The 13651-nt window shown below is 38.3% G+C and overlaps 1 protein-coding gene across 3 annotated transcripts in view; it reads right to left on the bottom strand.

Annotated features, from left to right (window-relative positions):
- Positions 1–7425: 7425 nt before the first annotated feature.
- The window catches only part of LOC135471283 (protein grainyhead-like), a 38134-nt gene continuing 31908 nt past the window's right edge, over positions 7426–13651 (bottom strand). For all 3 annotated transcript variants that reach the window (XM_064750452.1, XM_064750453.1, XM_064750451.1), the window contains 5 exons: positions 12629–12684; positions 12067–12173; positions 11800–11885; positions 11276–11340; positions 7426–9739 (listed from right to left, as the gene is read on the bottom strand). In XM_064750452.1, coding sequence (XP_064606522.1) covers positions 9598–9739; positions 11276–11340; positions 11800–11885; positions 12067–12173; positions 12629–12684 — 456 coding nt within the window. In that variant the 3' untranslated portion in view covers positions 7426–9597. The remainder of the gene's footprint in view (positions 9740–11275; positions 11341–11799; positions 11886–12066; positions 12174–12628; positions 12685–13651) is intronic.

Here is a 13651-nt window from a genome sequence, read left to right as displayed (position 1 = left end):
ACAGACAAACGCAAAGCACATCCGCCAGTAAATACATCCTTTTTAGGTTAAAGCATGTTAATGCAAATTGAGAGTGTGCCTACGAAATGTTAGATTCTGGTTTAGTTTAACAAGCTATATGAACGTTGTGTTTTATCAAAAGCATCCACTATCATCATGACAAAGACATAATTACAAATATTATTAGTGAAAAATGGTTTAACTTATTACATGTCAGAACATCGAAATATGAATTGATGGAGAGTTACTTCCCTTTGACAGGTGTAGCGTGCAGTATTAAGTAATTATTCCAACTGGCTTCCACCCTCCAAGATTTAATATCTATAGCATGCGTTGCCATAGGTCCGCGGTACGACATTAGTGATGAGGCCAATACTAAACAAGTTCCATACTTCTTACAGCGTATGTGCCGCTGTCTATGTTCGCCTTACATCACTGCTACTACCTAGTACTCCACTGTCACGGAAACATTTAATCATACATTTTTAATACCAGGAAATCTAGAGCTCTCCTAGGAATGAACATCGGTTACTACACTTTACAGGCGGACAGTCACTAAGGCCCTCTAAATACTTTTAAAACTAAATCTTCTTGAACCAGGTCTGGAAGCTTTTACAACACAGCTGTTTACTCCTAACTCGTGTCGTTGGTGCAGATACCCAACGACGTTCACTCCCCAGGCCCTCCCATATATGACACGCGGATATGAGAAATGTTATCTGAAAATGCGTGAAAGATGTTTAAGTTTTATTTCTTATGATGTTTTCCTTAAGATAATGACCTAGGAGACTTACCTATGCGGCCGTTGTGATTTTAATTCCAGCTCATGCTGGCTTCCTCTCCAATCGAGGGGGCCTCCGTGGCTCTATCGGTTAGCGCGCTAGCACAGCGTAATGACCCAGGAGTCTCTCACCAATGCGGTCGCTGTGAGTTCAAGTCCAGCTCATGCTGGCTTCCTCTCCGGCCGTAAGTGGGAAGGCCTGGCAGCAACCTGCGGATGGTCGTGGGTTCACCCGGGCTCTGGCCGGTTTCCTCCCACCATAATGCTGGCCGCGGTCGTATAAGTGAAATATTCTTGAATACGGCGTAAAACACCAATCAAACAAACAAACAAACCTCTCCGATCGAACATGGGAAGGTCTTCAGCAGCCTGCGGATGGTCGGGTTTCCCCCTTGCTCTGTCCGGTTTCCTCCAACCATAAAGCTGGCCGACGTCGTCTAAATGAGATATTCTTGAGCATGCCGTAAAACACGAATGGAATAAATGAATAATATCAGATAGTTGATGAAATGAACATTTTTTGCTGTGGTGTGGCAGGTTTTCAATGTGTGCCATCATAAAGCTTATCATTAAAGCATATATACTTTAATTACAGACAGATTGATTGAATACAGATTAACCGATCGGGTATCGGGTCTAACTCCAAACTTTAACAGTTGTAGTATTTCCGGCATGGGAAATTGTAAATGGCACAACTGAAGAAGCTCCCCGCACCTAAAATTATAGGATATTGAGTGAATGACTAGGAGTTAACAATATACAGGAGAAAAGATAACCAATGAATGTAAAGGTATAAAAGACATGTTTGACATGTTACCATACATATACACAACACCATATATGCCTTTGAAAAGCGATGTTGTTTGGAATGAAATGTGGGATAGGTCTTTTTTGAGACTATAGGAGACTTTCATTGGTGATTGTGTAAGGAGGATTGGTCGAGAGACCAATTTTTTAGAAGAAGCGAACACGGTCAATCATGTCTTGGCCCCCTGCTCCCAACGCCCACGCACGGCTCTTGTTCACAAATCCATTAGTAGTTGTCTAATAAGTCTGACATGGTTTTATCTCTGCCTTCCACTGACAACCAGTTCCAACAATCTGTGCGACAGTTAAGGTTGTGTTATCTGACAGGGTTACGTCACAATAGTGCACGTAAGCCCATGCACTGGCCTACATAACCAAGCACTGGATGTCTGTGCCTTGTTCGCGTGGGTGTCATGTTTACCTCAGTCTGACGACCAGGGCGTGCCTCTCAACTCACTCACAGTTGTCCTGTGCTGACTGTCCTATCCCCCTGCACTCAATCGACACGAAACCAACATACAGAGTCAATATTTCGTAGGCGACTAGGTCTTTGTTCGTGAATTGCATGTTTCTGAAAAGAACTAAATAACTTGAAATGTAATATGATTCCATGAGTGGGAGAAATACATGTAATGCAACACGTGGTATACAGCCACACTGAAGCGGTATGAAAGCACGCGTCTTGTGCTAGTTTTTGTTCATATAGTGAATATTGAATTGCAATTTACTTTCAAAATCACTCTGTGATTGCACGTCTAGAGGCGAACATGAGTTAGGCCTCCGGCATCATCGTAGTGTTTATAGTTTTAGCTTTAATTACAATATTAATGCATAGCTGGAAAAATACGATATTGCTATTATCCCGGTGGTTTATTGGTTATCATCCTCTAATAATTGCTCGTTATTTAAATAATTATCAATCTTAATTTTAATTTGCGTATCTTATGCCAGGTAAACTTACTAATGAACACTGAAGATAAATCTTAAAAATGAACGAGTTGATGGCATGAACGCTTGTTTCCTTTGCCTCCTTTATTATGAATTTGTTCATTCGAAGCAGCATACTCCTTACATTATATGGACATCTCTCTACGTTCACTTTAGATCACTGCCACAATTAGCAAATATTTCGCAGAAATCTTAAACAACAGTGCTGAGGCAGGAATTAAGTGATGTCAGAAATAACAAAAGCTTTGCCTTAATCTTTGTTACTATTAATAGGTCACAAGGCCCAAAGTTCAAACTTGTCTAGTGTGGCAGTGATGTAGAGAGAGCGCACATGCGCTGTCAGGAGCATGGACAAGCCCACGAGTGTAGCACAGGGCCCAGAGGTCAAACTTGCCTAGTGCTGGCATTGATGTATATTGAGCGTAGAGAATGGCGCGTGCGCTGTAAGGAATATGAACCAACGGCATATGTACTTTAAAGAGTATGTCGACCTGATTCAACCTAACATGCAGCCTTTTACACGTTTGTTCCCACTGAGGTTCGTGAAGGACCGTATATACATGCTTAAAAACTAATTTTTGGAGGTCAGGCTCATTTACCGCTCATTTAGCATTCTATTAATGTACGTAGCGGCACTTTTGGTTACTTCGATAGATGTAAACGGTTGGGGACTGAGTCAGTGATAAACCTGGCCGTGATTCACTTCCTAAAGAACTGAAATAACTTGATGAACTTTGGGATCGAACTCAAGCCTTACCGATGTCGCCATTTTAGGAAGAAAGCCTCTATCTTCTGTTGTTTGACAAGTCGGTAAATTTGTCTTTTTCATACAACCTATCTAAGTAAATGCATTAAGAGAAACATAACCACAAAGACGTCTTCATTTGCTTTATCCTTTCAGTAACATAAAAACACAAAGTTAGTCACACCAGTTGACAAAGTTAGTGTCTCATACGACATTTCAGCCAATAAAAACATCAACACAAACGAATGTCCTATCTATCAATTTAAAAAGGCATAACAGCAAAAATGATATACACCCAGGGTGTTTATTTACTCTACTTGATTTTTTATCACTAAAGAAATCTTTGTAAGAATATTAAGAGAGCATCTGACAGAATACAACTTTTTAGGGATAGCATTCCTGTCCATATCAGTTTCGGAGGTGTTGACAAGTTGACATTGAAGCTGGAGTTTGGTTACAGCACGTCGCCTACGCATTTCACTACACATAGTAAGATTTGAGTTGTGTCTCATATCGGGCTAAGGCGTTGAAAAAAGCTACCCCATATTAACCTAATGACGCATTGTGTTTGACACACAAAAGATCAAGGGAGGAGAATTCACATCTGCTAAGCAAAAGTAATATTTCAGTCTGTAATTTTCTCGTTTGACATTTTTCACTTCTCAGAGGCTGAATCTCTATAACAGATCAGATAAAAGATATGATTTGGTGGAAATTCGACGCGGAATGTTCCTAGAAGATCTGTTTTAGTTTTCAGCTGGTTTTACGACATTTTGTCCCGTTGTTGTAATTAAATATTTTGATGATGTGTCCCCAAGCAGGGGGGGGGGGGAGGAGGCATTAACAAAAACTGACATTTTTTGACAGTTTGAATAGTGCACCTATACAAAAACGCTTTGACTTTTTATCATATACTCATTTGCTATAATATGCATATCACCAAAACATCTATTTATCTATGTTTATTTTATTTATGACATATTGGATAAATGGGTGACGAACTACCATATTTGTCAGAAGGTATATCTCACCTACAGCAAAAGCGATATCACAGTTTTATACGTGTGAAATGTTCACGTACAGCAACAGAGCATAAAGTAGCAAGATGTTGTACGAAGTTTTAATTTCGCTCCTACAACGATATTGTGACTTTTTTTTGTATTGTCCCAGCATCAGTGGTCAGTAACGCAACATTGTATTATTGGCTATAAACCAACAGCATTTAGTCGTTTGGCAAGCAACATGTTATTAATAGGTAGAATACCTTCTGTTGCGCAAAACCGGAAACAACGGACAATCTGGGAGTGGAATTATGGAAAACTTTCACATATACGCTGACGACACTGGGTTATTCAAATTCATGGTGTAACTGAATTGTATAATTGGGTGATTGATTTATTGAGATTAAAAACTTTTATGGTAAATTTTAATCTGGAAATGCTTTGCCTTTTGTACTAATGAATTGCCATGTGCATGGTAGCCCAACCACATGGAGTCTTGACAATACAGCTATAGTACTACAGTGCCGGTTCAAACGTACGTCGTTATTTGAGATATAACAAAAAAAAAAAAAAAAAAACAAGTTAATGGTTTATATGCCAGTGCATTTCAAAGGCCGCTTGTTTACGTATTTATTTAACATAGGCTTTACTCCTTAATCAGGAATGTTCCAGTTATACGACAGCTGGCAGGTTAAGTTTATGCAAGATGAAAATGGGTAGAGACATAGGGAAACTAGCAATCGTTACCTATATCTCAACAAACTTCCTGATGTTATATTGATGTAAGAAAGCTGGATTTTGAATGACATATTGGTTAAATGGGTATCATGACACCAATTGTCAAGACCGTGTTGTCTGTTCCAAAATGTACAATGTACATTCACCTATGATAAGTCACTTTGCATTAAGTGTGGAATAAAAGTTTGTTAATATTATTCTTATCAGTTCATGCTATCCTCAGTGGTAACTTGGAGTGCACAATACCTTTTATCCCGGGAACAGTTATTTTTAATTTTCGTCTCGGAAAGGTCAATGTCTGACGACTTAGCAATTCGTCAGAAATCGTCATCTGCTCCGAATCAAGATTGTTAAATACTTGAAACTGTCAGTCAATTGTATAAACTCGATCACTGGTCGTATAAAGTAGCACATTCTTAGGTATACGACAAACAAAAACAAATGACCTAAGACAATACCAAAGACTTCACCACGCAAAGCATAGTAAAGCTTAAGCAAGCAAAGACAGTGTGATGGTTGGTCACACGAAATCGATAAAATCCGGCCTGCTGTCATTTTACCTCAGGTAGGGTTTCATCCTAACTGTTTATGCAAATGCTATAATGCAGTGATATTAAATGCAATTTATTAGAAGAGGCATTGTAAGTAATGGGTAAGGTATCTGGCTATGGTAAATACCAATGGAACCCTCGTGGCTTGTTGGTTAGCATGCGAACGCAGCAAATGACCCACGAACCTCTCACAAATGCGATGAATTGAAGTTCAGCGCATGTTGGCTGACTTCCTCTCCTGTCGTACGGCCGTCCTTGATGGCACAGTGGGCATAGAGTCAGCTTCGGGAGCGGTAGATCCAGAGTCAATCCTGGGTCAGATCACACCTAAGACCTCAAAAGAGGTAACTTCCTAGCTTAGCGTTCAGCATGAATGGGATAGTGAAACGACTGGTTGACCCGTATAAGTATAGTGGCTCGGCTGGGCCGCTTACTTGCCTTTTGTAAGTCGTCTCAGTGAAGCAGCACTAGATAAGCCTCCTTTGTCGTCGTGCAACATTGAATGTCCAAGACTTGTGGAAAGTAATGTGGGCGCTTCAGGTCGGAGAACCTTTCATTGACCATCTCGGATCTGATGCAGGTCATGTTTAACCGCATGAATTTCTTGTGGTGTGTGTCATGTCCTTAATGCCCATCCGCACCAATATTTCAGGACTGGTGTGATGAAAAATCTGGTTGACTCCTTTTATGAAATTTTTACAATCGACCGATTTTCAGTTTGCGCATGCCCATTAGCGAACAACTGCACTTGTACGTTATTCCTTGATATACCGCGTCCGCCTGATTACTGGGATAGTGTGGGCAAAATTTCATTGCGATCTAGTACATCACGTGATACATCAAACAACGTTTCGGGGGGAACTTACTTTTGTTGCACTGTGATGTTAATCGGTTTTCTGTCCGGCTTTCATATTGCCGACATTAAATCGGCCTCCATCCAACGAGGAAACCTGACATAAGGCATACGTATTGTACCGATAAAAAGTACGAGCACGCATCGCCTTTGTGCTGACTGGGTGGACAAGTTATGTTTTTACCCTATCAGGTATGAAGACCGCTTCGGTATCTTAATGTTAGAACGTCGCGTAGATGTCGGGGGACCTGGAATCAAAACCCGGTAGAGTCGTACCAAAGACTTAAAATGCTTCTTTTTGCCACCTCCTTTAGCGCTCAGCATTGAGACATTATAGCAAGGAAACAGGACTGGCTGGCCCGGTATAATGTGACTGGGTGTCGTCATGCATGTCTGGTGTCTTCGGCATGATACCTTAGCGGCGGTAGCACCTTGGTGAATTGACTCGAAGGGCAACAAGAAGACGTGCACAGTATATGTACACACGCCTAATGACTCTTTGTCGTCATATGAATGAAAAAGTGTGAAGTATATAGACGTAAAACACTAAACGTCTTAAATTTTTAACCATTTTTCAGTCATATGACGACAAAGAGTCATAAGGTGTGTTTTTATCACCAAGTAAGGAAGATCAGTGTGTGCTGTTGGGGGGCAAAGCGGATTTGAACGGCAGTGTCTAAATGATGAGAGGAAGAGCGATGTAGCTCAGTTAGATGCGTTACTCTTAAGAACTGCTTCCATCAGTATACCACCGTACGAATGTTCGTCAGTAACTTGCCAAAGGCCACGGAAATATTCTTGAGATTGGAGTCATACAAAAAACCATCAATCAATCAATCAATCGACCTAATTCAAGTCCAAAACGAAATCATTGAACAGATAAGGTTAGTGAAATATTTATCTGCCTTGCGCACTTTAACATTATTTTCCACATGGAATAAAAACACACACAGAAAATGGACAGGAATAAGTACAAAATGATAAAAACAACCTTTCCATGTAATAAGGCACCAAGATTTTCCTTTATTGGAATGATATACAACGACAACATGATATTTATAGCTTCGCTGGTGTAAATAACTGGAGTTTCTTAAGCCACATTTTGAAATCTGTAAGTTTGCTTTCTTGTCCAGAAAATTCAATTCTAACAGCACACCTATTTTGGTCAGTCCCAACTTCTTTTTTTTGACTAGTCACGTGACTTTAAAAGGGCTATTCTATAAAACATGACGATGGTGGATGGAACTATATGTGTAATGAAGATGTAACATGTAAAAACGACTTTCATCAGCTTCTTTTTCACGCTATCAAGACCTTTTTTCTATCATTAACAAAAACATTCATACTACACCAGAACAAATTCCATCTGGGCCTATAAAGGTGATAGTTACCGTCTTCAGATATAGACCCAAGATGTTTTGGATTAATAATTAGGACAATAGATACATAATGATTCGCCAATGAAGCCTCCATAGCAATTCAGAAGCACTTTTTGATAGGTTATTACTGACCTATCACGTAATAGTGATTCGCCCAACTAAGGCGGCAAAAGTTGTGCAACCAATAAACGATTTCTAGATTATGTCATAGGTTGCGCACTGGGTTTTCTAAATTAAGGTGGGAGATATAGTGGGTCTATTGTAACATGGCAACATATTATACAAATTCAAAGGACTACAAAAATATAGCATACGATCAGGGATATTGAAAATCAAAAAAAGACCCATTTCAAAATATGTATATTGTATGATACATAAATAATATGTAAAACACATGAAACTGCTGCAAGCGAAACTAATAGAAACATCACCTGGTTATTCCCAACAAACAACGTTTGCAATTTCTTATTGAATTACTGAACACCAAAACATTAAAAAAGGAAGTCCATAAGAAAAATATCGAATTATAAGCAAAAGTAATCATTCATTTAACTAACATCTGGACAACTAGTTCTATAAAGTAGACAGTCAGGGTCGCACTTATAACTTTTATCCATTTTCAGCACCTTACGTTATGTCAAAACACTTTTTTCTAAAGCACAATAATACATGGTAATGCGTTTTCTTTCGGCCAACATTCTGGTTTAACAAAATTGAAGAGAAACGAGGAATAGCTGGTGCAGAACGGAGCAGCGCTTAACGTACAGAAGCACCTCCGTACTCCTGAAGCAATTACGTTATTTACATCGCCTTATTATATGGAATGATTTTATACTTTCTAGACAGTGATGATATTGGACCACATGAAACAATTACACGAAAACAATTTTACTAGCTGTCTAATGAATACTGGTTGCTGCCGAACACTTACACGCCCTTGAATAATGCTTGGGCTTCAGAAATGATTGAAGATTGTTCGATACATATTATGTAATTAGCATTAGTCTCAAATCACTAAGATCACAAACATGGAGGTGCATTATGCGACGAGCAACAAACAAATGCAGCAGCAAGTATGGTCCAGTAAATTTTAATCGGGACGACAAAAAAAAGAAATGGATGTACATTTTTTTTTTCAATCCCAGAATGTCAGTGAAAATGTCAATGTCATTGTAAGTTCAATTTCACAATATGTACATAAATGGAATAGTTTGAAATGGGTTAAAGTCCGATTCATACCGACTATTTACACTTATATTGCTACTGAAATGCTGCTCTATCATAGTCTCTATCAACAGCTGAAGATGTAATGTTAAACTTAGAAATATATAACAAGTATTATAAAATATAACTATGTACAATTTACGTTTATTTAAATACAATGTCGAATAATATATCCATCTCAAACAAGTAACAGTAAAAAAATATAAGATCTGGTGGAAATGGAAAGGATGCATTGATCATGAAATGGACGAGAATCTAGTTCTAATATCCAAGCTTCCATCCATGGAAAAAGGGGAAAGCAAGGGCATCCATGAGGTGTCATGGTTTTATAATATCGACCACCATCGTCCACTTCACAAGACCAATGCCCGTATCCTCAGAATGTTTGTTTCATTGTTCATTTAATTTGCACTAAAGGGGATTCGGGGGTAAAACCGTCCACAGTGTCAACGTTGTTCTTCAAAGATATTCGTGAATGTGCGAGGTGTCATCGTTTCGTTGCCAAGGCAACTGAGTTATTCCTCCGTTCACTCATGGTCGTCTTTGTTATTCATGAAGAGAAGAGACCAATCAAGGCGTGGAAAACTGCTGTGGGTCAATCTCAATGAGTATTATCTCAAAGTTATCTTCTCCGACTTTATTCACTTCAATCGTAAAGGTCGACTCGTGTGTAAAATGACGTACAATGTTGTCGTCCATCTTAACGAGAATTCTGCAAAACAAAGAACAAAAACAACATGACAGTAAATATATGTATACAGGCAGTCACAGGCAGACAATATACAGAAAAGATGGACAAGACTGGACAAAGTCGGACAATAGATTAAGATATATTTAAGCTGGTAGTCACGAAAATTAATTCACTTATATACAATAAATTTACTACAGTTTATAACCACAGTTATAAAGCTTACTTCGGATAATTTATTAAGTCTGTATATAAGGTAAACGAAGGGGCCTCGAGGCACATTTTGTTAAATTTTTTCTCACAAGAATTCCTGCACATAAAACGCCCAAATTGTTCCCGATCATATATGCGCTATGTCCGAAAAGTCGTGATAGAAAAATGAGACGAACTAAGTCGTGATTAAATTTTTTTCCGCATTTTGCTTTGACTTCATGTTTTGATTAAGGAAAACCTTTAAATCAATGGTGAACAGCTTTGACAAAAGATCGTTGCGGTCTCGCCCTTTATATTGACATATTATTGTTCAAAAAGTGTACAGCACACGCGTGAACTAAATGACCTCGTCAAGTTGCGTGAAATCAAGTCATCTACATACCGTTATGATCAGAGACAAAAGAGTTCAATGTTTACTGTGTTTAACCCATCTCTAAACATATGACGAACGAAGATGAACTCTTTAACCTGGGAGCATCCAATCAACTGTCAAATTGCCGTTCACCCTAAACTTGTCAAGCCATATGCGTATGTGAAATGTGTGAACAACATTTATGGCTGTTTTGCTCGATATGGAATTTTATGATCAGGCATAAGCAGATGCATATACATGCACAAATCTTCCTAACAAATGTAAAAGGCGCCATTACTATGAAAGGCATTAATTTCAAGCTGTCTGACATACAGAAAAAAAAATCATAAAATCTGTACAGCTGCCAGAGTCTACCATGCGACAAGTGGGTGTGTTTCATGTCTATCCTTCGTGGTAGATTTTGTTTACTTTAGGTCTTTTTAGGCTCGAGGCTTCTAGAGCCCAGTTTAAATCTCGACTTCTTTCGATGCACTGTCATAATGATAAAACATCTATTTCTATTTATAGTTGTATCTGTCTCCGATCCATTCATTAGGCAGTATTAAATCTTTTTAAGTTTTCTGATCTATTGTCTTATTATTCAACACGTGATCCACCAGGTGTTATGAAATACATCACAATTAATCACTCGCTGTACAATACACTATTGTCTCGTATGTATCTGGCTTCACTGGGCTTGATCTTTCTGCCAGGAAAGTTTATAGATGGAAAATTGGGGAACTTAAATTTATCAGACCAACTGCCAATAGTCGACAGAAACCACACACACAACCTTTAAGATCTGGTTCATCAAATTTAAGTTCTGCAATGACGGAGAAATCACTCGTGTACAAGACACCTTTGTCTATGTATCTATCTTCACTGGTTTTAACCAAATGTAAGTTCTTTGATAACGAGGTTTTCAGATGCATGACTATTACACTATGAAGTCGTCTTATCCACAGAGACCAATATCACTTAAATATTACACCTACCCTTTTTTCGACCGTTTATAGGTATTCTTCACTTTAGCAGGCGGGGTATTGTATTTCTCTTCAACCTGGAATAAATCATTAATCAGTTGAATATCAAATAAATTAAACAAAACTGTGGAGTATGATTAATAATCATGGGATTATTCCAGAATGTTCCATTCCTACAATATGATATCAGTGGTTGGGAACAAGTAAACAACAGTAAGGACACAGGGTAATTCAATCAAACCTACTGGGAATTGTCTTCGGCATCAGGAACCGACAACATCTGGAAAAGGTTATCGAAACTATTAATGAATATTTATTTATGTGGAAATCTGACAGTGTAATACTTATTATACTGACCATTAATAAAAAGCACAGTGATGGCTGCCCTCCTAGTATTAAAGTCACTTCCACAAATATGTAAGTTTACGTACATGTTCTTTACCTAAATATTTTATTTTGAACTGATAAAGTATCTGTCTCCTAGATTCAAATTTAGTCTACTTATGCACTGTATGAAAATGTGAAAGACTACTTACTGCCTGTAAAAGTCCTTGTAAGGTAGGTACCTTGACCAACAGAGCGGTGAACACTTTTTCGTGTTGTTCTCTCACGTATAATAAAACTGGAAATAAAAAATAAAATGTACATACTCAGTGAACTTAATATAATAAACTTATGTAAAAATAATTCCTACAGATATCCATACCTATTCGGTGAAGAACACATAGGAAGTAAGGACACTGCAGAAAGGAAGCATGTCCGCTGTAAAAGAGAGGAGTTCATTTACAAGGACATATACTCACTAATTGGATGCTCTCTAAAACTTGTGTAAGAGTCCCTCCTTTGTCTCTTACTGGCTGGATAATAGCCATCGTCAGCCCTGTCGCTAATTTCTCCGCTGTTTGACAAGCTATTGGGGAGGAAAAAAGATGACATCAGAAAATATGATTCACCATCTCATTATACTTTGGGGAGGAAAATGTTTTAGATAAAAAAGAAACGTTTCATGACAATAAGTATGAGGATTAACTAATATAGTTCCCGAACACAATGAAGGTTTCCCTAGTTTTAATTTTTTTTATATACATGTATTATGTCATTTCACTGATATAGTCGCGTGAAGATGGATGGCAACAACGAAAGATACGTCTATGCGTGGTTTTGAAAGGACAAACTATAGAATGGGAGAGAGTTAAATCCGTGTTAAGTTGAACAGCCGTTTAGTCATGCATTACATCTACTAAGATTTATGGACTGGAATCAGAAAAGCCGACATGAGCAAGAACCAAAAATTATGATTTTCTATAAACTAATGTCTCCATTTGTTTCAAGAGGTATAGGAGTCCTGAAAAGAATAAATCTTACCCAGATTCTTCGTCATCGTCACCACATGTTTGACCATGTCCATTGATCGGGCTTGGCTAAAAAAGTAGATAAGAACAAGTGGCTTTATATAGCGGACATATTGTAAATCGTGAATTTGCAGTCAAACGTACTCCATTTGAAATTTTCGAAGACCGTCCTAATATATTTAACATTGTGCTCCAGATGCTGTTGGTGAACATGTTCGTGAATGAAACCTAGATCCTTTGCACTGTTTTAATGTGATTGTATATTGAATATGACAACACAGTATGCTGAGTAATTCTAGACCAATGAAGTCTTCTGTTTCAAATAATATCACTGCTTATTTTTACCTAATTCTGTTTTGGACATTGTGCTATGGGGCATGTAATTTGCAACCTTTGAAAACATACACGCGGACCGTTAGAATAAAACTGATAAAACGGAGGTAAATTAACAAGAGGCCGGAATGTCACCGGTAATACGTGTGACCTTTTGCCATCTATCACACTGTCGTCACTGCTCAGGTTTCATTTTCTGTGTTGTAGTCTTCTCTATTAAATCTAGAGTCCTTTGCTGGGTCACCCTGGATTTCCCGCCCCTATATCAAACCTATGCATCGTTCCCCTGCATGAACTATGTTAAAGCTATAACTTCGAAATGAATATTTGCCCAAGCCACCTAGATATGTATATAGACATCATTTCATTACTATCTTACTTGGAACCATTTCCTTTGATCAATTTTTTTCTGTGGGTTCTACAGGCGACATAAAAGATAAAATTACAAAAGGGAGACGTTTAATTTCCCGTTGCCGAAGTGAATCTTAAGCTGTTCAGCAAACACATCTAGGTCATGGGGTGGAAGTGTGTTTGTTAGTATGTGTGGGGTGGGGGTGGGGTGGGGGTGGGGTGGGGGGTGGCATATCGTTTTCGGAACCCTTTAGAGTGATGTTATATACTCGTAGTAACCAGTAAAAGAACAAATTGAAATGAACATATATATGCATACAGCAAACTAGGATAAAGTTATGGTTTCTTAACA

The sequence above is a fragment of the Liolophura sinensis genome, chromosome 7 (assembly GCF_032854445.1).
Source record: "Liolophura sinensis isolate JHLJ2023 chromosome 7, CUHK_Ljap_v2, whole genome shotgun sequence".
NCBI classification, from domain to species: domain Eukaryota; kingdom Metazoa; phylum Mollusca; class Polyplacophora; order Chitonida; family Chitonidae; genus Liolophura; species Liolophura sinensis.
The sequence above is the reverse complement of the archived record's forward strand: the minus strand, read 5'-3'. Positions and strand labels throughout refer to the sequence as shown.